The 25,776-nt window shown below is 48.8% G+C and overlaps 5 protein-coding genes across 5 annotated transcripts; 3 read left to right on the top strand and 2 right to left on the bottom strand.

Annotated features, from left to right (window-relative positions):
- Positions 1–5,279, bottom strand: CSUI_002488 (uncharacterized protein). The gene is made up of 3 exons (XM_068062688.1): positions 3,648–5,279; positions 2,826–2,915; positions 1–2,162 (listed from the first exon to the last, which is right to left on the bottom strand). The coding sequence occupies exons 2-3, from the start codon at positions 2,899–2,901 to the stop codon at positions 319–321; spliced, it is 1,920 nt and encodes a 639-aa protein (XP_067925336.1). The 5' UTR covers positions 2,902–2,915; positions 3,648–5,279; the 3' UTR covers positions 1–318.
- Positions 4,737–10,886, top strand: CSUI_002487 (uncharacterized protein). Its single transcript, XM_068062687.1, has 6 exons — positions 4,737–6,605; positions 7,765–7,827; positions 8,143–8,294; positions 8,693–9,003; positions 9,560–9,825; positions 10,273–10,886. Exons 1-6 carry the CDS (start codon positions 6,258–6,260, stop codon positions 10,348–10,350), a joined length of 1,218 nt encoding a protein of 405 aa, XP_067925335.1. The 5' UTR covers positions 4,737–6,257; the 3' UTR covers positions 10,351–10,886.
- Positions 10,887–12,155: 1,269 nt separating this feature from the next.
- CSUI_002486 (uncharacterized protein) lies at positions 12,156–14,216 on the top strand (the record flags this gene model as incomplete). The annotated part of the gene is made up of 3 exons (XM_068062686.1): positions 12,156–12,599; positions 12,980–13,014; positions 13,782–14,216. The coding sequence occupies exons 1-3, from the start codon at positions 12,464–12,466 to the stop codon at positions 14,214–14,216; spliced, it is 606 nt and encodes a 201-aa protein (XP_067925334.1). The 5' UTR covers positions 12,156–12,463.
- A 1-nt stretch (position 14,217) lies between these two features.
- CSUI_002485 (autophagy protein apg5) lies at positions 14,218–23,016 on the bottom strand. The gene is made up of 2 exons (XM_068062685.1): positions 20,631–23,016; positions 14,218–20,360 (listed from the first exon to the last, which is right to left on the bottom strand). The coding sequence occupies exon 2, from the start codon at positions 18,630–18,632 to the stop codon at positions 14,988–14,990; it is 3,645 nt and encodes a 1,214-aa protein (XP_067925333.1). The 5' UTR covers positions 18,633–20,360; positions 20,631–23,016; the 3' UTR covers positions 14,218–14,987.
- Positions 23,017–24,302: 1,286 nt separating this feature from the next.
- Positions 24,303–25,636, top strand: CSUI_002484 (uncharacterized protein). Its single transcript, XM_068062684.1, has one exon. It carries the CDS (start codon positions 24,411–24,413, stop codon positions 24,852–24,854), a length of 444 nt encoding a protein of 147 aa, XP_067925332.1. The 5' UTR covers positions 24,303–24,410; the 3' UTR covers positions 24,855–25,636.
- The last annotated feature ends 140 nt before the right edge of the window (positions 25,637–25,776 follow it).

Genomic DNA, 25,776 nt, shown 5'->3' with positions numbered 1-25,776 from the left:
CCCTCCTTTCGGAAACTCCCTCATCCCCGTGAAAATGACATACACTCCCCGACACGGTGCACACAATATCGATGAGCTTCAACAAACCAAGTCATACGTACTAACATACGACACCGGTTGTCAAAATTCGAATATGTGTCAACACTCCAAATACCAACACTTTAAATAAGGTCGAAGGCAAATATGCGTCCTCTCTAGCGCCACATCCCAGCCACTATGGCGTAGGCACTACGCAGCCTCCATTCTCGGGAAACAACCGCCGCGCCACACAGCGCATACAGATCCCCCTTACAGGTTCTCTTTACTCACAGAAGTGAATTACTCTGGCGGCGGGGACTCGTCATCTATGTGTGCCTGTCCGGTCTGTTCGCCCATGCGAGCTGCGTTGAACTTCGAGTGGAAGGAAATAAGAGTCGAGAGGGCATGCACAATCAGCGCCAAGAGGACGATAATTGCAAGGCAAAGAAAAACTCCGAGAACAATAATAGAAGCCCTGTATTTGTCCTCGGCCTGTCCGAGAACTCTAGTGTGCATAGCCTCCTCTAAGGTATCAGCGGTGCCCTCCGCGACATGCTGCATTGTCTTCATAGCATCAACTGCAAGCTCCTGCATAAGCGCTTCGCCTGCCCGTTTGGCAGCGGCGATATCCTCTTTGACGCCAGGCTCGTTTCCCGTTTTTTTCCCCAAATCCTCGAGGACCTGCTCATGACTTCTAGGAGCCTTGAAATCATCAGTGGAACCCTCCGTGTCTTCTGCCGCACTTGCTGTGTCCCGCCTTTCGCCGAGTTTCTCGAATCTCCGGATCAGATTCAAGCCAAGCTCTTCCGACAGTTTTGCGCGCGCATCAACTGTTGCCCGCATCGTGTGCTCCACTGCTGAAGCTAGGTCATTCATGTTAGTGATCGCTCGACGAACCTCTTCCAGATTCCCCTGGGTCTTTGAGGACACCACACCGCCCTTCATTTCAGCGTTTTCTCCCATGCTACCCTTCGCAAGATTTAGCACCGCCGCAAGTGTGCTGCTTTGTGCTTCACCCAAAGCCTCCGTCAGCGCCCGTACGCTTTCAGCTCGCCTCTCTGCTGTGCTCACCAGCAAGAACAGCGCCTTGAAAGCATCTCGCGTAGCTGTCAGCCGATTTCTCAAGTCCACTCGATCAGTCATGTCGCACTGTATCCCAGCATCCAACAACTCCCGGGCACGCGCGTACCTCTGTAAAATCTCCATTACCCGTGAATGGTCTTTCAAATACGCCTCCCGGCACATCCGCAACTTTTCGATTGTGTTGTGAAGAACGGTTGCGGCTTCTCGCAAAGCAGCTGCGATCTCTTCATTTTCCGGATTGTCCTTTTCAAAACGCGCGGCTAAACGTTCTGTATTCTCGAGTATGTTTGCCTGTGTTCTTGACAACTCTTCCAGTGTCTTAACTGCTTCTGCATCAACGGAAGCAACGGTATCAGAGGTAGTGATGATGGGGCTCTTTTCACTCTCCCTTGAAGACGCCGTAGGGGTAGAGCTCTCGTCACTCAGGCTAGCAGAAGCCGTGATGGAGCTTTCCTCGGGCGCTGTATCCGAAGTGCTGGTAACAAAGATTTGCTCCCCCTTCTCATCGGAGGTCGCACTAGCAGAGCTTCCGTCCGCGTTGCCATCAGAAGACACCCTAGAAGCGCTTGTCCCCCTCTTGTTAACAGACGACTCCGTTGTAGCGTGTTCCTCCGTCTCACTGTTGAGAGCCGTGCTGTTGTTGAAGGTCTCGTACCCCTCGTCGAGGCCCATCTCTGCTTCCTTCTTCACCTGGTGACTTCCACTCCCCTCTGCCGCTCCTACCACATCCGCCTTGTCTGGAGAGAAAGAGAATCTCCGCTCTCCCGGCTCAGAGCCACTCGACTGACTGCTGTTGCCGCCAAAATCATCATCCGTAGCTACTTTTCCCTCTTGAGGAGGACCAGCGGGTCTGTCGATGTTTTCGTCCACATCCTTGACGGCATCTGCTCCTTCGTGTTCCCCTTGATATGCATCCCCTTCCGCCGCCACAGCATCGGCTCGTACAGCCAAAGGAGCACCTTCGTCATTCGAGTTGACGGAAGGAAAAGAGGAACGATTCTCGTTCTCGGGGCCGCCAAAAATCTCCTGGCCGAGTTGGTCTTCCGACGCCCCTGCCACGTCTAAGTAAGGAGAGCCAGAATAAACCAGCAGACACATCCCGCACATAGGCGTTTGACGGGGGTCCGAATTACACTCGGGCCCGACTACAAGTCCAAGCACGCACCAGTTTGGGTGGTGCCTAACCACACAGCGAAGCCGCATACTCCGCTTCTGCAGGCACTGCTACCCACTCCAGACGTACGCAGCTAGAACAACAATTCGCTAGCTTCTTTCGTGTGCGGCGAACGCGTGCAAGAGGAACAAATAGTACTTGCTGTGAAACATCATCGCTTTTCACCGGTGTTTTAGTGCAGAGCTGCCTAGCATCATACCAAGTTTCCGCTGACACGACAACAGGAGATCCGTTGGAACGACTATACAGAAACACACTGAAACCGAGAATCCCCACGTGACCCCTAACCTACGCTGACTGCATGAACACAGTCCGTCCCGGCGCCGCCGATACTGGAGGGCCGCAAATCCAGCAGCTTGTTACACGTGCCCGCCGGTAGTCTCGTGCATATACTCGTGTGCGTAAAAGGCGTGTAGCGAGCACAAATTCCCCATGTGCAACTAGTGGGGACAAAACCACACGGTGGCATACCCTCCAGCCAACCGCTGAATCATAGAGAGTCTACAACAGATGAAGCATCTCGAAGAGCGTTTCCTAGCGGCGACCTTACCTTGAAGAGCAGTCAGCGACACGTGCAGGAGTACCGTCAGGAACAAAAGAAGGCTGACAACGCGGCACCTTGCCATTTCACACCGCTCCGCTGTGACAAAAAAATAGAACGGTCAGAAGGAATCTGCTGTTTGACCATACATATACTTAGGTACGCGCGTGTAGTGGGCCAATCCACACGCAAAAGTCTGCAGAGACCGCGAGGGCGTGCTCGGGCAGCCAAAGGTACAGGAAGCATTTCTCACTGTGTGGTCACCGCGCCGACCATGCAAAGGAATGGGCGGAAACGCAACGTCCGAGGGCCACAATAGCAGTCAATCGTGATTACTTCCACTAGACTACGCTTCTGCACGCGTTCACATGTTCTCTACGAGAGGCGTCTGGATTCGACAGGCTGACAACATAAGGACTGCCGGCCGTCCATGCCCCTATTCAGTTAACAGCCTTGTTACCAGTTTTGGTCGGTGGCTGGTGACCTCCTGTCAAGATCTAGGCCACCTGCGCCAGCGCACAGTCTGCATACTCTAATGTACATAGGCATGTACGCCCTAGCAGGCGTGCCCCTCAACAAGCCCGAGCTGATGCTTCAGATCGCTCACGCAGACAAGCCGTTGTCATATGAGTTGTGGCAATCAAGTATTGAAGAAATTCATCCACACGGTCCTCGCAGGTCTGGACACAGCACGTAGTTAGTCGTGTTCTGGGTACACGCGAGCGCGCATGCAATCGCGCAAAAGGCTGATCCGATAAAGTCCAGCCCCCTGTCTCCTTGTCTACAGTCTTCCCGCCTTGACGGAAGGGTCCCCGTCATCGGGCTGCTTACCCGAATGCCCAGGACAGATGCATCTCACTCTCACTCTCCTATGGAGAGACCCTATCAGGAGCGTGACCCCTTCCGTCTCTAACGACCCCGCATATTAGCGGTGAGGCGGCTAGAAATTGGATACGTGGATGAAGGAACTCGCAGACGACAAAAGTGGTGTTTTTAGAGATAGGTGGCAAACGCCAATAGAGAAGATGATGTATACACGTAACGAAAAAAAGTGAAACGGGTCCTGTCCATGTGCTTGCCAGGTGCACCTCAACAGTCTTCTGGGGTCGCAGAGGTTCTAGTTTGATACCTTCGGATAGTGATGAAGCGCCACTTCGTAGTCCTCTCAAAATTTATCAGCAGCTACCACCATCCGAAGGAACGGACACGGAAAAACCCTGGAGACGTGCCTTTCACAACGGGGTGATGACCCAACCAGAAGTCCAACAAACTGAAAGGCGAATGCTCGGCAGTCGTGTTCGACGGCGAGCCCAGACGAAGGCTCAGGGGCAGAAAGCGCGTAGCTCCCTGTCAACTGCGATTGTGACCAGTAATGCAGGCACCAGAAGCCCGAACTGTGAGAAGCCAGTGTAGCGCCAAGAGCCTTCAAACATCCCCTCTGGAGACTGGGAATGTCTGAAGCCCTCAAAACCTGCATAACAGGGAGGCGTGCTTAAAGAAAGCGGCGGCGTTCCCGAACACCAGGGCTTGCAGACGACCCTCCCGCGACGGCGAAAGTTGAGGCCGTACGTAGTGATAAGGATCCTAGCATCGGCAAAAAGCGCAAACAGATCCGGGAGAGGAACAGTTGTCTTCTGGTCGGAAATATGCAATCTAAAACGTAACACAACGGCCAACTCACACTACGAGGCAGTCCCGGATAGGGGTCCGGATACAGGGAACAGGGACGGCCGGAGAAACGGCATCGGTGTGCCGTAAATACACAAGTCACGAAGCAATGAACACGCAAGTATTTGACGAATACACGGTGATGGTGAAGCAAAAGTGATCATGACACGCTCTAAAGCACGGACAACAGCACGCAGGAGATTTTCACAATCATCCCGGCTGTCCCGGGGACTCCGGCACAGACCCAGGCCGATTCTCTTTTTCGTTTTCCGGATCTGTTGCATTCAAAATCCTCCCGAGCTCGCCCGTGAAGCGCGTAGCAACTGGGTTATGTAACTCGGGAAAAGGAAGGCACCGCGTAAACAAGTCGCTGCCAGGAAAACGAAATGGCAAGAACGGTCCGGTTTTTTTTCGTTAGAAAGGAAACCGGGAAGCACATCCGCAGAAAAGCCCGAAGCCAACCAAGTGGCCCTTTGTACTCGGGGCCGGTGGCGGTACGGGGGGTCGGCTTTTTTCTCTCAACCAACCCAACTGGCGGGGGTAGCTGGTAACACATTACAGGGCGCAATACACCGTTTGATTTCCGCGAACATAGTCGGGGTATGGACTACGCGAACTCCTGGAGGGACATGGAAGTGGAATTGCCCTGACACGAACCAGCATTCGCGTTTCATTTCCTTGCCAGGCATTGCTGTCGATGCTGGGCTCCAGTTACACCTTGCTCCTGGGAGTTGGTTGCTTTTTTTTTTTTGCTTCCACGAGCCTGATGTTACCACTACCATGATGTCAACTAGTATCGTAACTTTTCAGATCAGTAGTGTCTGCCGTCCCCGTGAGCTGCTGCGCGTAGTCGGTTGTTGAGCACACACTGCCTCCGGAGCCGTGGCTTCCCTGTTCAGGAAGAGCGAAACGTACGCGTCGGCCTTCTCCGCATAGTAGTTGTCCGCGTCCAGCGGGGGCACACACGCGGTCGTATTGCACAGGAGTCGCGACAAGATCACGGGCGAGTGCATGCCCCTGAAATGCCTCGAAAGCAAACCATCTCTTCTGTGGTTAAACCGGCGTGGCTTTTCTTTACCCGGGTGGTCAATTGTCGGTAGAATCTGAAGGCAGCGCGGGCCCAGTAGTCCACACCGGTGTGTGGTTTCTGGCTCGTCGCTTTTGCGGGGCTGTTGGTGTGGAGAAAAGGCCACCGCATCTCTTGTCACGTTCCTCTGAATTTCACACCTTTGTAAAAAGTGCGGTAGCTGCAACTGCCTTTCAAAACATTAGGCGCATACTTCGCTTCTCGCAGGCTTCGGTGACGAGGTGGTGCCTGTCACGGTCCCAAGAGGCTGATAAACCTTCATCACAAGAAGGGGAATTAACCCCGCTCTTCCGTTTTCGGGGATCTACTGAATCGTTGGACGCCAGTTCTCCACATTCGCACGCTCAGACACCACGAGGTGGCGGCGGGGGTCTCCAAACAGTCGCATTGCCAGCTGTTGTTGACCGGCACCCTACGTATCAGAGGCTCTGAGGCGGGCCGACCAGGTTTGAGGGGTCGTCTCGCATCTCACCGAGTGCCGTCTTTGGTCCCAGCAACCGAGGAAGCTAGCGGCTTGCTGGGGACGGGCTTTCCAGCGTTTAGCAGGCTTGCCAGTCCAGTACGTCGGGGCGTCGGAGTGGTTCTAAACGGTGGTGGGCAAAAGGGGGGAGTGTTTTTCTTTTCGCCACAAACTTCTTCGGCGCAGCGCCTCGTTTTCGCTTCTGACGTCCTCTCATCGTGCAGCAATGTGGTCCATTTTTGCTCCTGAGGCTTTGACGTCTGGAGGGGGCCGGGGAGGGAGTGGTGCCAGCAGTCAGCATAGAGATGTAGGGATGGGGTCTGTCAGCAAACGTAGTCCAGATGGTTCGAGTGTTTCTGTTTCAAAGCAGACCTCTTTGGAAGAAAAGGAGTTTCCTTCAGGGAGCACACAACAGGTGACGGCTGACGAAAAGGGGAAAAGGCCGAATGGGCAGAAGGTTGGAGCGAAGCAGCCTCAGAACGGCGTTGTTTCTCGTGAAACAGAAGTGAATGCAGAAGACGACTGGGTGGAGGCGCAGAGCAAGCGGCTCGGTAAATCTACCAAAGTGCAGAGGGTAAGGTGTCCTGTCCGCTGAAGGACGCCCGCGTAGAGGAGATGGGAGAGCTCTCTCATAGTCAGATTGCCGGTTGAGCCCCTGCTTTTTTTCTCTGGATGCTCTAGGGATCTACGTAGTTCTCCTGCTCCCCGGTCTGCTGCGGGGTCCCTTCATGCGCTTCGAGCTACGGTTGTGACAGCTGCAAGAGTGCACGCGCGTAACGGGTGAGGTTGCTGCCTGTGTCAACTCAGTGAGGGAACGTCGTTCACTGATGCGCAGAGCGCCAGGGACAGCCAGTTCGTGAAGTGACAAGCGAGCACTTCTTCGTGTCCGAGCTTGTCCCGTAGTGGCTGTACCTGAATATATAAGCAACAAAGATGCTTCTTGTTGAGACCCTTATTCACTTTGAGCCGTCGGAGGCTATAGCGGAGATAGGAAGCACGCCTACTAGAGAACCGTCGCTCCACCGCACAAAGCTGCGTGTTCAAAGAGACGAGAGATTCAGCACAGGAGTCGTAAAGAACTTCCCTTGCAGGAGAGGCGTTCTTCAGGCATGCACAAATTGTCGGGGAGTGGTCAGTTGTTTGGCAACATTCATTCTACGCTGTAAAAAAAATACATAAACGGGTCCGCTCCGCAGCGCGAGCTGAATACGTCGGTCTTGGATCGTCAGGGGAGCGCTGACCATCCAAGCGTTTTCTTGGGGGGCGCAGCGTAGAAAGCTGATCATACATAGAAGCTACCCGCTACGTGCGTCGAAGGGGTCTCAGTTACAGAGGGAAAGAGCCTGATAGTTGCGAGCGGGTACAGTTGAGCAAGAATAGCCAGCATGGCTTTTGTCGCGGGGACCCCCCAAAGGGGGTCGGCGAGACGTGATGTGCTTTTTCCCGGCATCCTGTTTGTGATACCTGCTTGTGGAAGGCGGCAGGGTGGTCTGCTTTCAGCGGGTTCGGTCAGTGAATCTACGTTCATGGTTCGGTAATGGTTGCGTCCATGAGAGAATATTTTGGATGCCGTGTGAGTATGCAGCGAGAGCGATAGAGACGAGAATAAAGAGAAAAAGCCGTTTTCTTTCTTCTTTCTTTTTCCAAGGGTCTTCTCCCTGTTACTGCTGCTGTTAGTCCGCAATTCTTTGAAAGCATGTACAGGGGTAATGCGCTTTGTGTGGTATGTGCAGAAGCAGCTGGAGACTTTGGGCGACCCACAAACGATCCTCGACGCTGTCTGGATGCTAACACAGGTACGGTGAAGGTTCGCCAATCTGTGAATGATCAGGCGTCATCTGTACCAGGAGCGACGGCAGAGCTCCAGACGTCCCGGCAACAATTTCTCTTTTTCTAGTAGTCCTTACTTCCCTACGGGCGGTCTGATGTGGATACTCTTCGACTGTACATCAATTCAAAGAGAATACTGCCATGCACGCGCCCTCGGGGAGGGGGTCTTCTGCCCTTTTTCTTCAGGAGAGTCTGTTCATGGTTAGTACGGGTACACTGCTGTCACGTGTGTCCGTCTCCAGAGGCGTTCCTGCGAGCTCGTCTCATGCTTGTTCGTGCAGGCGTATCCCTCGGCTGTACCGACAGGCGAACTACTTGCACTGTTTCCTCCATCTATGTCACCCCCTGCATCCGTGGGGGCTAAGTCTCAACCGGACCGGCAGAAACCTAACAGGCGGAGACCCCCGCTTCAGGGAGAACAGACGCAAAGCAGGTATGGCACGGAGGTGTTGTTGTGTAAACCAGTGCCACACGAGCCCAGTGAGCATCTGATGGCGCTTCCCGAGGCGGCTGTCCGTCAGTCCAGTAATGTTCGTGGGGCCGCGTGCACTTGCGTGTTTCCACGTCGGTTCCACACTCCCCTTCAAATTGGAACGACTGAGTGAATGAAGAAGAGCTTGCTACCGGTCTACCTTTGCGTTTCAAGTGCGTCCTGCCGTCGTTAGTCTTTTCCCATCATTGTCTCTCACAGTACACCGGGGGGGGGTACGTCTGTGTGGACGGAACCCGCAGCGGGGGATGGTGTGTCGCGGTGGGGGGACGTCTGTTCTAAGACCGTGTAGGACGTCTCACATACGTTCTGTTCGCTGTTATCATGTTGGATCTTTGTAGCAATGCTCCGCAGAGCACATCCACTGCTCCGTCGATTTCTTCCCAGCAAGGCCGCTCCCTCAACATGCGCGACCCCCTGTCGGGAAGTCACTTGCACCGTGTGAAAAACATGAGGCCAGATTCACGCGGGAGATATGGGGGACCGCGTGGAGCTGGCGCCGGTGTCCGCCTCGCGTATGTGCAAGTCGATCGATCGGGAGGAGGCGGAGCACCGAAAGGAGAGCCGTCATCACTTGCACCGGCTGCATCACCCAACAAAATTCAGCCTAGAGGTGTTGGGGAAAAAGGGGACCCGAGGCCACTTTCTGCAGGTGTGGAGAAATCGCCCTTCCTTCATAAAGCTTTTACCTACTACGTGCGTGCACTATCGACAGGGCACCGTATTGTGACGATGGAGAAAGAAGAGCGGTGTTTACACACGGATCTCTGCACCTATGGTTCTTCGTGATCTTCATGCAGTCGGCGCTACCGATTCTTAGTATCGGCAGCGGGATAGGTTGGTCCTCCTGCCTCCAAGGCATGTGCGCCTATCGTCTTGGCTTTTAGTGCTAAAGCTGCAGTCGCCACGTTCAATGCCCGTATGGGTCTGTACGGGAAATCAAACAAACTAACCTTGTGAGACGGCGGCTAAAAAATGGGGGAGAACTGCGCTACACGCAGGATTGCATGTGTGTATATCTCTGTGACCTGTTATCGTATGTCGCTTCCCTAGTTTTTTCCCGTGATCTATCTCGTAGCTGGTATAAGCACGCGTGTGTCTTCATTCGATGCATCGTTTTCGACCTTGTAATGACGAAGCACACGACCAACAGAATGTGTCCCTACAGCTAGCCGACATCCCTTGCATTTTCTATTCTTGCGTTGCAGGGCCCCCAGGTACGCATCCTCATAGCAAACGAAAAGGCGGACAGCGTATATTGGGTAGTCACAGACCTGCTCAGTACGAACCTGTCATTCGAAATGACAAAAGAGGGATGGACGAGGACTCGCGGGCTGAGCGCGCACCACAACGGAAGGCCGTAACAGCTTCTGAGAAAAGAGGCGCGGCTGAACGGGAAGATGTTGGTGAGCGTGTCCGAAGGAAGCTAAGAGAAGCAGCAACTGTTGAGGAACTCCAGGCCGCCGTCAATGAGGTGAGGTCCCACCATCTCTCACGTTCAGAGGAGCAGAACGATTCTGCTCTTGAGTCGGCGGTTCTCTTCTGTCGAAGCATTCCGTGTACGTGGGGCGTTTCCGTATTGTTGTGTTGTTCGCCCTGTCTGGGGTTCACGTCAAGTATGAGCGCCGCCTTGGTGTGGCATGCGTCGACAGCGAACAACCTCGGAGGCACGATGGTGGTGTGTAGTGGTGTCAAGTGAAAAATTGTGAACTGCCACCGCCTGGTTATTGTCAGTCCAAGTATCCAGACTGTGCCTTTCTGTTTCACGGTGTACACTGCGCGTGTGGCCGCGCTCTTTCGTAAGTTGATAGATATCCGCACCGAGTGAAAGAGAAGACAGGTGATGGTTTAGCAGCTGACGAAGATGTGTTTTTGTGGAGTTTCGGTAAAATTTGTGACGGCGTTACTGCTGCTTTTCCAGGCACGCGCCGCCGGACTGACTTTCGAGGCCCAGCTAGGAGAAAAGAAACTCAACAAAATGACAGCGCTTCTGGCGTAACGACGTGCAGCCGTCATCGTCATCCGGATGTGGGGCGCTGTCCCTTGCTGCATGCAAGGAATTTTTGTTGCGCTGTTTCTTCGTGTGTCTTCGTGGGCTCGTCTCTCCGACTCACCGTGTAGGCTTCTGGAAATTTTGTCGTGCCCAGTGACTTGGGGGGCCTGCTGTGTGTACTCGCATCCGCGAACGTAGCAGCTGAATGGACAGACACATCCGCACACCGTACGACTCAGCTTTTTTTTTTCTTCCAAGTGGCCGTTGTTTTAAACAATGTTTGTGTTCAGTCCGTGCAATGCCGACACTGTGTCATGCATACGACAGTTCAAGGTGAGTGCATGAGCATGTTTGGAAGGCACACTGGTGTTGCAGTTGTGATGATCTACACCAGGCGTTATGACCGTGAATGAGGTCAAAGCGCCTCTTCTGTCGCTGTCTGCAGTCTGCTACGTGTTTGCATTCCTGTTTAAGAGGCAGCGTCATCAGTCGAGTGGTAATTTGGGTGGCGGGCTACTCATGAACGAGTCTGTACTCGCACAAGCAGTCTCCGGTTTACTGGCGTGTACATGCACGGCGAGGTTGCGAAGGACCTGTGTTACTCTCCTTTCACGATGAGCCGTGGCGTGGCACAACTATAAGGTTTTTCAGTTCACTACTCATTGTGTCGGTTAGAAGCACAGCCGAGGTGATAGTGCCGTTGAACGATGCACCTCGCCGCCGTCCATGAAGGAGGGAACACTGGCCAGACCTTCCCAAGAAACCCACATCGTGTAGCCTTCCGAGCGACATATAGAGGAAAGTGAATGCCCCCGCAAAGTTCGCTTCCTACCTCGAAGTGGCTGTCGTCGATGATGCGGCAGCCCCCCCGAGGAGTTAGATTCTCTTCCCGGTAGCTATGTCGGGCGATTTTGAGTGAGCCGCGGTCCAGCTACAGTTGACCCCTAGCGCAACCTGGATGGCAGCAAGTTAGCCAGTGTAGAAGCCGGCTGGGAGGCCTGAAACAAGAGCCCGCTACTTGAGTGGCCACACCTGAGGCTCGCCTAGAACACAAGGTGAGCCCAGGGCATTGCTCTTGAGGGAGTGTGATGGCTGTTTAGCCTAATGCGCGTGTGGTTGCGATCAGAGATGCCCTTGCGGGTGTGACCTGAAGGTGGTGCGGCGTGCGTTTCCAACACGCTTGCGCCCGCGCCGTCTTTTCTCCCCATGAACACAGACGACACAGACTGGAGTGCCTGAGTTCCCCTAACATCTTTCAAGGACAGCCCTTAGTGGCCATGTACACCTGCACTCACTGGGCCTTTTGTCGCCTGTAAGCAGCTAAGGAACACATGAGTTGTCAGCTTTCTCGCAGGAACAGGGAACACTGGGTGGAAAAAGGTCCAAAACACCAGAAAGAAGGCGTGGACGCACATACACAATAACTTCGCTCTCAGATGAAGCTGAGGTAACTCAATATTGATCGCCCATTTGCCACTCAGTGATATCCCGAGGATCAAACAGGGCTCGAAAGCAATGGACTACCCGGACCCGCGCACAGAATGGGGTTCCTCGAAACTTCTTTCTATGTTGCTGTCGACAGAGACAGTTTCTTCTGGTACTGGAAGCTAATTCAGTTATCCTTTACTAACGCTGGCCGACTTCGCAGACAGTGAAATAAATTATGCCCAACGAGGCGAAGCTCCTGTCGCTTGAGAAGCCACTCCGGATGCTTCGACGGGCCGAACCGCATCGGACTTCCGGGCTGGCATCCGGTGCATGCGGAGAAGTAAGCAACCGCAAAGCCAGAGTGCCCCAAGCAGTCAAGTTGTGGTATGGTACGTTCTAGAGAAGAGACGGTAAGACACCTCCGAAGCGTCTTTGAGAGGTGGGCCGAGCGAAGTCCCTTTTTTCATTCGGCTCGTTATTTACCGGAGGCGCGGCCATCTGCGCATGCAGGCTAGGTTTTTGTCCCCCCAGCTGTTTCTTTCGGGCTCTCAACAAGGCTCAGGCCAGTGGAGGTTGTTTTAGTTCCCGTTCGAGCAAGTTCAAGCTGTATCTCCGTGAGCTTCTTCAGCAGCCGGGCGCGAAGAAAGAGACCTCCCTGTCTGCCCTTGGCTACCTCTCCCAAGTTACCGGAATGGTCGAGATTTATCTTCCCAAGCAGGAGGGCAAGCTTCTCGCAATAGGTCTAAGAGGAGACTTACAACTGCCCGACGACGTAAGAATTCTCAAGGACGCAGCAAAGGAGCTGGAGAATGCCATCCATCATTTAGGTGAGCACTGTGCCTTTCGTCGCTTATGGCTCTTCCTGTTGGTGTGCTGCTCGCTCACTGAGTACGACCTGACGCAGATTGCACGGATGTGCCCCGCCCATAGCTGATGCCTAGCATCCGCTTTCACTGAGTAGAGGCGGCGGCTCAGTTCGCACTGGGGCTGATGCATACCACGGCCCTCAGTGAGCGTCCTCCACTCACTGCGTGTGAACCGTCGTCGTCCTGCGTTGTATGGGGCATTCACACGTGCTGAGACTCACGTTCGCGGTATGTTTTCGGGCTCTTGACCATTGGAAAAAGATAGACGCGGAGCTGCAGTTCCTCGTGTTCGGAGATCCTAGGCACGTCCATTCCTGCGCTGACTCTGCTTTTTCTCGTAGAAAGGTCCAACGCCGAACTACTGCAAGAAGATCCGGTGAGTGAAAGCTCGCTTTCTAGATACTGAAGCACATAACGTAGGCGGCGGTGACCGACTTGTGTCCGCAGGAGCAGAGTTCCAAATTGCGAGCGGGAAGCGTTCACTGTTCTGTGCTATACACGGGTTTCTCGTATGTGCGTCTGCATATATATGAACAGGCGCTGTAGAGCCGTACAATTGCGGTCTGTATCGCGCTGCACGGCTTTCGTACGTGTGCAGTCGAGGGGAGTGCCAAAGTCATGCGGTGGTGTCATGCTTTCCCCTCTCTTTACGCCGAGCCGGCGTCGTTTTCCTCACGGCTGTACTATTACACATGCTGCCTATGGCGAAGGATGTTAGTCCACGGTGGAGCTGGATGTCAGTCATCTTGCAGCCCGTACTAAAAGCTGTCGTCTGTGCAGGTGTGGGGACACCGTATGCGTGTGGGGTCATATGCAGGAATCAAGCGGAAATAACGTGTCATCTTCTGTGCCTATGGGCTTGCTTGACTCTTCCGCAGTGCAGGCCGATGCGTGGCTACGGTTTATTGCACGCACACAGTAGTCGTACTCTGAGGAGGTGTATAACATGCAGCTGACACATATCCGTGTTTTCCTTCCGTTTTCATGACCAGGCATGCTGGTTTCTTGGGCATGAAACTAATGTTCGTTTGTATGCTTCTGTGCTTTAGAGCAGCGCACGGACAGGTGTACGTGCTCACTGGGAGCCCTATCCGTCATCTACGTAGTCATTCGTGTTGGCCGTGGGTCTGGTGTCTTATTCAGAACGATGAAGTCTACCGCTGCGCCCTGGAAGAGAATGCAGAGGCACTAGTGAAGAAACGAAACCGGCTTCGACGTATCCAAGAGAAAATTACAGCGTTGACAGGAGGCCTGCCTGGGTGCACAACCAGCTCTGCACTTTCTAGTGACCCTTCTTCCCAGAATTCAGGATGTGTCCCGGCAGCTGGAGACTCTTCTGAAAATCACACGTCAAGTATGCACGACGATTCCGGAGAAACACAAAGGGCGACTCAGAGTGATTCTCGGCCAACAGGCTCAGAAGCGGCAAGATACGCACTGGTGCTGGGGGGGGACAGGGGGACTGGAAAAGAACAATCTGAGGAGAAGAGAGAAGCTGCTTCTCCGTTGAGTGAGGAGGAACGGGTTGAAGAAGGGGCCGGGTCGCACGCAGAGGACGACGGAAGTATTTTTCTTTGAATGGGAATGTCTCCCTCTTCAAAAAGAGGTGCATATATACCATACCTTCACCATCCTTGAGGTGTACATACACCCCACCCACCACCCACACAGGTGCTCAATCGTAGAGACCGAAGAAATTCCACTGCTTACTTCACCCGGAGATAAGATTCCATCTTCGGACGAACAAACCTTCTAACCGAGGAGAAAACAATCGAGAAACTTCTTTTTCTTCGTCAGCTACCCCACGCAGATGCCTACATGCATGTGCCTCTTACACGGCCGCCCTCTCATTTTGCAGCCGCATGCACTCTCGTATAAATACACCCCATGCATGTACCTTCTCTAGCGTCTCTTCACACATATACACAGATCAGATGACAATAGACCTATTCGACACAGACACATATGTACACATAGAGATGAAGACATACCCTTACGCACTATACATGCACAATGATATATATCTGTCTCTATAGATACATGCATGGCACATGGATGGGATGTGCTCTGATGACGAGAGACTCGAAACCGGACAAGCAGATAGCTGGATGTATACATAGACACCTAGCCGTGTATATGGCGGTGTCTATGCCTCCCTCTCTACCTAGATCTATGTGTATGTACGCAGTTTCGCCGAGTGTAAAGAGAGAATGCGGGATGAGCGAAAGGCAAGCAAGAGGGGGGGAAAAGAACCTCCGCAGAGAAGCCACAGCTGAGGAGGGGTAGGTAGTAAGAGAAGAGGGAGAGAGAAGTTTAACAAGACGGAATGAGGAGAAAGAGAGAAAAAATTTAAGAAGACGGAATGATAACGATGATATGAAGAAAGAGATCTAAAGAAGAAGAGTACTTCCATAGCCAATAGATCGGCGTGTCAAGCATGACTTCAGTACCTTGGACTAATACACGTGTCCCTGCTAAACCATAATACACTGTCTTAAACATCGCTTTCGTTAAAGAGAAACCTTCCTCATCTTTCTTCTTTTTTTCTTCTTCTTTTCTACTTCTTCTTCTTTTCTCTTCTCTTGATGAGCCTATCTTCTCTTTCAAGCTTTCTCCCTTCACATCGTTCTCTTCTTCTTCTCCTTCTCGGAGTCTTTCTTTCTTTTTCTTCTTCTTGGAGCCTGTTTTAGTTCTGAGGAAAGAAACGATCCTTTTCTTTGGAAAGACTTGAGGTAAGAGAGAATGAAGAAGATCTCCAAGTGTATATACACCTGAATCATCTTGAGATAACATCAGATCTCTTCTCTCTCTCTCCTTCTCACCCGATCCCTTCAATCCCTCCTTGTTCTTCTTATCTGTACATACAGCTCTTTCTTGCTCTTCTCGTTCCTTGTCTTTCTCTTGTCTTCTCTTCCTCCTCCCGTCACCATCTTCATCGGCATCTCCTTCTTCTCTTGTCTCAACACCGCCACTGTTCCTGAAGTCCGCTTCTCCTCCTTCTCCTCTTGGATCACTCTGCTGTCTATTATCTTCTTTTCCTTTACTTCTCTCTACTATTTCTGCTTCCTCTTCTCTTTTCTTCACCCTCTCTTCTTCTTCCTCTTCTCTTCTTCTTTCGCCTCCTTTGTAAGGAGAAGAAGAAGTCATGAAACGACGGCAAAGAGAAGAAGAAGAAGATGAAGAGGAGGAAGAAGATGAAGAATCTCTAAAGATAGGACACCCTCTGAGAATCGAGGTTGAAAAAGAGAACACACCTGAAGAAGAAGTATCTCCATAATGAGAAGAAGATGAAGACAAGAAGATAGACGAATCAAATCTTTCATTTCTTCTTCTTCTTCTTCTTTTTTCATCTTCTTCTTTCTCTTTCTGATCTACGAAACTTAGCCTTCCCCGAGTCTTATCTTGATCTCCCTTCTGCGCATGCGTCTCACCAGTCTCCATCTTCTTCTTCTTCTTCTCCTTCAATCCCCCCCCTTCTACACCTCCTTCTCTCCTTTTTGTGTCTTGCATTCCCTCTCCATCTGAAGGGCTATCATAACATCTGTTGCCCTCTCTATCATCGTCACTCTCTTCCTTCTCACTTCTTATCTTCTCCAGACGAGTCCTTCTCTCATCTTTCTTAACAGCAACATGCACGCGCACAGGCACACGTGTATGCAGAGAAAGACGATTAAATTCTCTCCAAAACTTCTCTTCTCTTACACCTCCTCCTCTACTCCTCATCATAGATTCTCTTCTAGACCCTCTCTCTCTTGATTCGCTTCCTTCTTCTTCTCCTCCTCCTCCTCCTCCGGCGTTTCTTCTTGTTCTCGATGATCTTTCCTCTGGATGAAAATCTTCTCCATCTTCTTCTTCTCCTTCTTCTTGCTTCCTCGTCATAATCTTCCTTTCATCACAGTCTTCTTTCTTGTTTCTCTTCTTTTTCTTCTCTAGCATCTTGGTCAGCGCACCTGTATACTCTCTCTCAACGACATACACCATATTCTTCCTCTTCCCATTCCTGGGATATCCATCCCAACTCTCTTCCTCCTCCTCCTCCTCTTCCTCATCCTCTTCTTCCTCTTCTTCTTCTACCTCCCTTCTCCTTCTCCTCCTCTTCCTGTCATCGTCTAGCAACTCACTAAGATGCGCCAGATGCCTTCTACACCCCAGCGGCCCTATAAGAGAAGAAACCTTACGAAGAAAAGCAGAGACATTTCCACGCCGAAAGGCCTCGAGAAGACTTAGCTCCTCTCCTTTCGAAAGCGAATGAAAAGCAGAGGCAGATCCCGTCAAAAGAAAAGACGATTGCCTCAGCTGATTAAGAAAGTACTTCTCAAAGCACATCCATCCTTCATAGGGAGGTACGCTCTCATGGCATGCACTAGGCAAAGAAAGATGACGTGCAGAAGAAGGAAGAAGAACAGCAGGAGAGGTGGGAGTTGGAGAGGAATACGGGGGGGCCCTCTCAGAAGACACGAGAGCTGTCTTTGGAGAGAAAGACGAAGAAGAAAAGGAAGAAGAAGAAGACCCTTCTTCTGTCTTGACAGGCTGAGAAGAAGGAACAGGAGGAGGAGGAGAAGAAAGGCGGTCTTGCGATGGTCTCTGAGTAGAAGGAGAAGACGACGAAGATGGAGAAGAAGAAGCATGAGGAGGCCCAGGAGGTGGGTGAGGAGAAGACGAAGAAGATTTCGAAGAGAAAGAAGAAGAAGAGGAAGAGTGGTGTTGCTGTTGATGATGCTGATAAGAGACAGCTCTCTTAGAGCCTTGCAAAGAAAGAGGAGAAGAAGAAGACGTAGAGGAAGAGGAAGAGAGAGGGGGGGATCTGAAGTGAAGGGTTATGGACCATGGAAGAGACACATCTGAGCCAAGCCCACATACAGAAGAGCAATCGAGACCTTGAGAAGGAAGCATAAGAGACTTTATAGAAGACAAAGGGAGATACAAAGGGTCGCAAGAAGAAGAAGATGAAGATGGCGGTAACGGACAGAAGCCTATCGTATCTTCCCTATCTCCCCGATACTCTTCATCTTCGTCTTCCTCTGTTTCTTTCCTTCTTCTTCGCCGTTGTCTTGCATCTCCATCTCCTTCTCTTCTTGTCTTGTTTAGGAGAGGAGAAGAAGAAGAGATAAGAAGACTGGGTCTTTGTTTCGCGGTGACAAGATCGAATAGAACTCCTACAGGTAATCGCCAGTCGAGATGTCTTCCTAGGAAAGAGAAAGAAGGAGAAAGAGAGAGAAGCGTCTCTGAAGATGAAGAAGAAAGAGAAGAAAGATGGCTCGTTGTGGAAGGAAGAATGAAGAGTCGAAAATGATTGATACAGACCTGAAGAATCTGGGGGAGATAAGAAGATCGAGGAAGAAGAAGAAAGAGAGAAGGAGGAGGATGAAGGGCGTGCATGCAAAGCTCTGAAGAATCTAGAGAAATCTCAACTGGCAAACTACTCTTTAAAAGATGTAGACGAAGAGAAGAAGAAGAACTAAACAAAAAAGACGAAGGACATTCCGACTGAGAAAGATAAACCGAAGAGGATAAAGCAAATGAACGGGGAGGAGAAATGGAACGAAAAGAAAAGAAGGTGTTCTCTTCTTCTTCTTCTTTTTGCTTTTCTTCTTCTTCTTCATATTGAGTGATGGGAGTGGGAAGAGTCTTTTCCTTGTTGTCCTTTGAGAAATGGCTCTCCTTGTTCTCTCTCCTCTTTACAGAAGAAGAAGATAAATCCAAATCATCTTCTTTTCTGTCTCCTCTTCTTCCTCGAATCAACCGAGAGGAACAAGAAGATGAAGGGCCAATGAATGAAGCTGTCGCTTCTCCTTCATCTTCTTCTTTCCTTTCTCTATTTGATAGCGTCTCCTTCTTCTTCTTTTCTGTCTCTTCTTCTCCAAGGGAGCTCGAGCAAGTCCCGCTCCTGCCTCTCTCCTCTTTTTCTTTTTCTTCTTCTTCTTGGGATCGCTTCTTCTCGATATTCTCTCCCTCACTGTGGAGGTTGCTTCTTCTTCTTGTCGTTCTCTCCATCGTCTTCTACCAGTTAAGATAGAAGAATAACGTGGAAAGCCCCGCAAAACATTGTCTCTTCTTTTGTCTTTCTTCTCACGCACACGAGAGAATGTATGTACACCGTGTCTCTGGTATCGCCGCGAATGAAAGCGAAGGAGAAGAGGAAGAGCATACCAAGAGGATGAAGAAAAAGAAGAAAAGATCAACTTCCTCTTCTTCTTTTTCTTCTTTCAACAAGGAGATCTGTTTAAGATGAGTTCGTTCTTCCGGTCTTTCTTCTTCACGATTGCCGAGAGAAAGGAAAGAATGATCCTCTTCCTCTTCCTCCTCTTTTTCTTCTTCTTCTCTTTCTCCCACCCCTCTCATAGAAATCTCTTCTTCTTGTCGTCTTCCTCCTAGGACCCGAAAGACAATGAAGAAGACAAGTCAAGGAAGAAAGAAAAAAGAAAGAAAGAGAGGAAGACACGAGAAGTTAGAGAAAAGACGGGTCCACGAGATATATGTTACTTGCATTCATCTCTTCTTTTCTGAACGTCGTGGAGCAAAGAGAGAGAGAGACAGAGGGAAGACGACGTTGTTGAGAAGATAAGAGGGTGAAAGACGGTGAGAGAAGAAAGACGCAGGTCGATAGCAATGAAGAAAAAGAAAAGAAAGAAAGAGAATCCAAAACTGACGATTGAAGAGGAAGAGTAAAGAAAGAAAGACGGAGAGGAGGAGGAGAAGAAGAAGAGAGAGGAATGATCGGCAGATGAAAGAAAGTGATGTGAATCTATTTCTTAAGGTAGGCTGTATCCTTATGTCGACTGCATGAAGAAGAAGAGGAAGACTGAAGACGGCGGGAAGGATAGGGAGATTTCTGTTGTCTATAGATATGATAGAAAGACGTGACTACACCCCCGTAGAAGTACCACCCGGTAAGAACGAGAAAGAAGAAGAAAAGACATACACACGCCACCACCTATACAGACAAAGAAGAAGAAGATACAAAGGAAAAAGAGAGAGAAAGAAGGAATGAAGCAAAGAAAGAACAAGAAGAGAGAAAGAAAGAGAGAGAGGGCAACTGAGAGAAAGAGAGACAAGAGAAAGATAGAGATAGAGAAAGGTCAATAAGAGAGAGAGACAGAAATGCAGAGACACGTGAAGACGCAGCAAAGAAATCCACTTGAATGAAAGCACTATGCGTTAAACTCCTACTACTATGATGACTCAAGCTTGTCTAATTTAGGCCGCAAGTCTCGACATATATCAATCGATCTCCTACATCTGTATACAGGGGGGGTAGGTATAAGAAGAGGAGATTGACAGACAGAGAGATAGAAGAAGCTAACCTGTCTCTCACGCCTCAGATTCATACGTACTCCTACCATACCGTAGAGAAACAACTCTACATACATCGATATGAGACAACGTAGACGAATGTTAGGCGAAGACAGAGATACAGATACACTTTCCACCTATGTAAAAGAACTTATTAGATCCTCGATAGATTGGTCTGTGAAGAGGAGTGCTGTTTCTTTCGACCCGAAAGCCTTTGCTAGACAACCCGCGACCGCTGCAGTGAGCTAACAGAAGAAAGTGAGAAGAAGAAGAAGAAAAGAGCAAGAGAAAGAAAAAGAGAGAGAAAGAAGAAGAGAGAGAAAGAAAGAGAGAGAGAAAAGAGAGTGAGAAAGAGAGGAATCTCAAAGAGATCCACGTATGTCTTTTGTGGAGGATGAAGAAGATACACAGAAAAGAAGCGAAAGAAATCTGCAAGAGAAAGAGAGACAGAGAGAGAGAATAAAGAGAAAGAGAAAGAAAGGTAAAGAAAATCGATCTGCGCCTGTCTCTGTACCTCCAGATACCCAAGAGAAGAAGAAGAAGAAATCTCCCTGACGCCTCTTCTTCTTCTTCCTCCTCTTCCTTATAATGATGATGATAAGTACCAACTCTTCACTCAAAAAGAGAAGAAGAGAGAGGAGAAAAAGAAGAAAGAGGAGAAGAAGAAGAGGAGAGAGGAGAAGAGGAGCGTGAGCTTACTTGAGAGTTTTGTGGAGACGTCCAGTTGCCTCCTCCCGCACCCCAAGAGGTGTAAAGAGAGCGAAGCGAAAAGAAATACAAGAGAGAAGAGAAAAAGCTCGAGTTCTTCCTTCCTTCTTCTTCTTCTTTCTCTTCTTCTTCCTCTTCATCGTCTTCTTCTTCTTCGGGTGTATCTACACCAAAGGCAGGTGAGATATCATCTATATCGTCAGGAATGAAGATAACCGAATCATCTCTTTCTTCTCCTCCTCCTGCTGCTGTCCCCTCCTCTTCTCTTCTTCTTCTTTCTTCTTCTTCCTCTTTTACATGGTAAATCTCTCTTTCTTTCTCTTCTTCTCTTCTCTTTTCCGTCTCTTCTTCTCCCCCTTCTTCTACAGCTTCAGACAATCTCCGCTTTCTCCCGTTCACCTTCTTCTTACTCGATCTCTTTATCTCTCCATCGGAAGCCCCAACAGAGCCTGAGCGCCTATACGCATGCGAAGGAAGCTTAACGGGCTCTCCTTCTTCTTCTTCTTCTTCAACTCTTTCTTCTCCTCGCGCTTTCAGAAGAAAGAAAGAGAGGTCATGATCCTCTTTGTTCTCCTCCAGGGATATTTTTTGAAGCAACGGAGGAGAAGAAGAAAGGACGAAGAAAGAGGATAAGAAAGAAGAAGAGAGAAGAAATGGTCCTTTCTCTTGATATGAAGAAAGAAGAGAATCTGGCTCATTCTCTAGATCCTTTCTTTCATCTTTGTTTGCAACGCTTTCTTTCTCTCTTCGTCCTACTTCTCTGTTCTTTTTCTTTTCCACAGTCTCTTCATGAAGATGAAGAGAAGGAAAGGGCCGATCAGAAAAAGAAGAAGAGTGAAGAAAGAAGAAGAGAACAAGAAGAATGGAGAATAGGAGAAGAAGAGGAGAATATCTCGGGGAAGGAGAAGGAGAAAGAAAGAAAGAGAAAGTTGAAGGTGAAGAGAAGCATACAGACGAGGATGGAGAAAGAAGAAAAGAAGAACACGAAGTTTTATTCTCTTCCTTTCTTCTTATTGAAGACATGATGAAAAAGAAGAGAAAGAAAAGATTCCCCTCTTCTTTCGATAGAAAAGAAAGAGGAAAGAGACCGCAGAAGGGAGAAGAAGAAGAGCTTCTCCTTTCTCTTCTTCTTGTTCTCTTCTCGCAATCCAGTCTCTCTCTAGACTCCTCTGCATTCCATCCTCTCCCTCTTCTTCTCCTCTCTTTCTATCTCTCTCTCTTTGTCTTGACTTAGCTTCACATCGACAGGGGTAAAGAAAAAAGAGAGAGAAAGAACATAGAAGGATAGAGAGAAATGGCGGTAAAGATAGCTAGAGACAATGACTACAATGTATGAGGAAGAAGAGAGAGGATGAAGATGATAGAGAAACAAAGATAGAAAAGAAAAGAGAGAGAAAGAGAGATTTGCGAGAGGAGTGACGATAGAGAAACACGAAAAAGAAAGAAGAAAAAGGAAGCAAAGAAAGGCCAGGAGAAATGGACGGCGAGGTAGAATAAAAAGAAAGAAAGGTGCAATAGCAAGCAAGAAACACGTGTCTATCGTAGAGAAAGAAAAGAGAAAGAGATCCAAAAGAGACAACCTTCCTTTCTCTTTCACACGATGAAGAAAAAGAAGGGAAAGAGGAGAAGAAGAACAAGGACAAATCTGGCCGAATGAAAAGAAGAGAAGAGAAAGTCACGAGAATGAAACGACCCAAGAAGAGAAAGACGACAACATTCACCAGAAAGAAAGCAAATCGATTGAAGAAGAAAGGAAGGAGGGGGGGGCAAGGAGAGGGCAAAAGCCGAAGAATGATAATGACAGTTGGAGTCCGAATGCTGCAAAACTTCTTGAGAAAGGAAGAAAGAACAGGAAGAGAAACCCCAATCCTGATCTTCTTTTTCTTTTTCTTAGCCTTCGCTTCTCTCCTCTTCTTGAAGGGAAGAAGCCTCTCCTCCCTAGTCAAAGCCGGACTCGCAATGTCGTCTTTTCATCTCTTCTTTCGCCCGCAAGGAAGAGTCGGAATAGTCTTCTTCCTCTTCATTCTATCAGACTTCTTCCGTCTCTGACGGCAACACAAGAAGAGAAGAAAGAGAGAAGAGAAGAAGAGGCGAGAGAAAGGAAACGACAGAAAAAGATAGAAAACACTCAGGCCTTGTCATGGGGAATGACCAAGTCAAAAGGGGGCCCTTCGCTTTCTTTCACACTGCCGAGACTTCTTCTTCTTCTTCTAAACTCAATTCTTTAAGCAATCAAAAGCATGCAATGGATCTAACATCTCTGAAGAAGGATGACCGAATCTAGGGATTGATAGAGAGAAGTCTTCCCGAAAACGAAAGAAAAAAAAAGAAAAGAGAGAGAAGGGGCTTAAAGAGAAAAAGACTTTTTTCTTTCTTGGTGTCTCTTCATGTTCTTTGATAAAAACTCCGCTAAGAAATTTCGACATCCACAGGTCTAGTTGTTCAGGTGTACATACACCCGGAGTTGTCCAGGTGTATAGGCACCGCCTTTGACTGCTCTTCTCATCTCTCTCTCTGCACGGCCACATGTATGATCAGCAGTTGAATTCGCGTATGCTGTGGATCATAGGTATTTCTTTCAGAATGTAAACCCATCTCTTTCGATATTTGGCTTTTTCTTCTTGTACAGACAAAGAAGAAAGCGTAGAGAAGAAGAACACAAAAAGACGCCTTCTGTGTAGCTATCTATCTGTCCTCATCTCTCTCTTTATCAATCCATCTAGATCCTGCATAACTTCAGTCCTGACAAAGGTGGTCTTAACAGACTTCTTACCACTGTATACATGCCTTCACTGCGTGTCTTCGCATTTATCTCTCTGTCTATTTCTGTGTATACTTCTCTTTTCGTGATGTGTCTGCTAGAAAAGACAGATATAGCTACCGTAGATGTTTGGAGAGAGAAGGAGAGAAAGAATGTCGGAGACGGACAGAGAAGAAGAAAGAACAGCAGAAAGCAATCTCTCTCTCTCTCACCTCCTTCAGCTCTACTCTTTCTCAGTTCTTTCTCCTCTTGCTCGATGGATGATACACCCTTCTCTTCCGTTTCTTCTACCTGTCTTACAGTACAGTCATATCTATGTACATCTCGTCAACTCCATATACTCCTCCCATACATATATATATATGTATATGATGTATGCCTGTATATACGTGTACATGTTCATACATCTGTCTACGTACATATATATATATATATGTTTATGAGTGTGAAGGGTTGTATTCTTTTTCCTACTAGGGAGATGCACTAGTCTATGGTAGAGGAAGAAGTGAAAAGATCAGTAAGGAATGGAAAATAATGCACTCTTACCCTATCCATATAAAACCTCCCTTCTGTACTTCTATACCTCTCTATACCTAGAGATAGATAGACCTAAGTACTACACACATTATATATCTATATATCTATATATATATGTACATACTGCAGGTATACAAGCCGTACGTATATATATTGGTATTGCTTACACGTATACATGGAGGCGTCTGCACTTATATCTATATCTATATTCCATCTATCTATATATATAGGTATGTGTGATCTATAGACAGGGAGATGTCTGTCTATCGAGTAGGTGAACGGAGAGAGAGAGATATTTGTGCTCTACACTGGATGTGACTCTCCATGTATCTATCATCTCCGTGCAAGAAGCATAAGAAAGGAACAGAAAAAGGAAGAGTCTTCGTCGCGCTCTTCGTTTCTCAAGAGTTTAAGATTTTGACAAGAGAGATGAGATTCCAGGAAGAAGAAAGAAGAGAGAAAAGAAGAGATAGATGCTAGCAAGATGTGCATGCACGAAACCTAACCACGTGATAGTCCATGCATGCAGTGGTAGACCGTTTTTCTTCCTTCTCTTTCGGATCTGTTTCGTCGTCTACTTCCCTCTCTATCTTTATCTCTCTCTCTCCCTCTTTTCTTCTTCGTCTTCTCCTTCTCTCTTTCCTAGGCTCCTCTTTTGCTTCTCTTTCCTCCTTTCGTCTCTTTGTAAGTTCCGCCGAAGAAAAGAGAAGTCTTTCACGGGATTTCTTCTCGACCGTCTTTTTCCTCTCTCCCTTCGCTCTTCTTCTTCTTCTTCTCTCTCTCTTTCTTCCACGTTGTTTGCTCTTTTTTTTGTGTGCCTGAAGAGGAGATGTCTCCACTTAGACTTTCGGATCTTCTTGCAACAGTCACTTCTTCTGATAAAGAAGTGTCAGAGAGAGAGAAAGAGATCTGTTTAAGAGTGGATGGTCATGAGGAAGGAAAGCGGTCTGTTTTGGGAGTTGTGAAGAAGAAGAAGAGAAGAGACGCTCGTTTTGAAAAATGAGGAGAAGAAGGACAGCACACAAAGATAGTAGGAGAATCGACGGTTTCCTCTTGTCTATGTAGAGATCGATTCTTCTTCTCTTGTCTTCAGAAATCTTCTTTCTATCTTCATTCCCCGCTTCCTCTGAACACCCTAAACTTCTTTCTTTCATCTCCCTTCTCTGTACATACACCTGAGCCTCCTCCTTCACACCCTTGTCTCAACCATGCCACACTCCTCCTCCCTTTTCTTTTCTTTCTTCTTTTTTTTCTCTTTCTTCTCATTCTGACCACTCTCTAGACATCTTTCATTCACAGCCAGCGAGAGGAAAGAAAAAGAGAAGAAAGAAAGACAGGATGAAGACCCGACTTCAACGTGCCAGATGTCCTAGCGGTCGAGGTGGATATGGCGACTTATTCTCTTCATCTTCTCACTTCAAAAGGAGAGGCGAGAAGCATTCTTCTTCTTCTTCCTTGGGTATAAGAGAGATTTCGGAGTATTTTACCAAGTTAAAAGAGTTAAGGATGACTTCGTATGATATGAAGCAACAGCAGATTCTAAAGGCTCGAAGAAATCTCTTTGGCTACGCATGTGGCATGCCTGGAGAAGACAATTGGATCAAACCTTTAGAAGGGAGGAAAATGATCAAGTGGTACTGGCCCTCCAAATTCCTTCTTCCCGAACTACAACTCTCTCAATACTTCCAAATGCAAGTAACCGCACCCCACACTTCTCTATCTATCTATCTATCTTTAATCTATCTCTAATCTATCTATCTATCTATCTCTAATCTATCTATCTATCTATCTCTAATCTATCTATCTATCTATCTCTAATCTATCTATCTATCTATCTCT

This window comes from Cystoisospora suis (genome assembly GCF_002600585.1).
Source record: "Cystoisospora suis strain Wien I chromosome Unknown contig_1043, whole genome shotgun sequence".
NCBI classification, from domain to species: domain Eukaryota; phylum Apicomplexa; class Conoidasida; order Eucoccidiorida; family Sarcocystidae; genus Cystoisospora; species Cystoisospora suis.
Note: the sequence above shows the minus strand (reverse complement) of the source record. Positions and strands in the feature narration are given on the sequence as shown.

Bases quoted from the DNA above. Each gene is read 5' to 3' on its own strand.
- CSUI_002488 (XM_068062688.1), bottom strand. From the start codon at position 2,901: ATGGCAAGGTGCCGCGTTGTCAGCCTTCTTTTGTTCCTGACGGTACTC. The intron at 2,163-2,825 runs GTAAGGTCGCCG...CTCCTTACTTAG, and splicing joins GTCGCTGACTGCTCTTCAAG to ACGTGGCAGGGGCGTCGGAA.
- CSUI_002487 (XM_068062687.1), top strand. From the start codon at position 6,258: ATGTGGTCCATTTTTGCTCCTGAGGCTTTGACGTCTGGAGGGGGCCGG. The intron at 7,828-8,142 runs GTACGGTGAAGG...TTGTTCGTGCAG, and splicing joins CTGTCTGGATGCTAACACAG to GCGTATCCCTCGGCTGTACC. The intron at 9,004-9,559 runs GTGTGGAGAAAT...CTTGCGTTGCAG, and splicing joins CCCGAGGCCACTTTCTGCAG to GGCCCCCAGGTACGCATCCT.
- CSUI_002485 (XM_068062685.1), bottom strand. From the start codon at position 18,632: ATGGAGAGAACGACAAGAAGAAGAAGCAACCTCCACAGTGAGGGAGAG.
- CSUI_002484 (XM_068062684.1), top strand. From the start codon at position 24,411: ATGCTAGCAAGATGTGCATGCACGAAACCTAACCACGTGATAGTCCAT.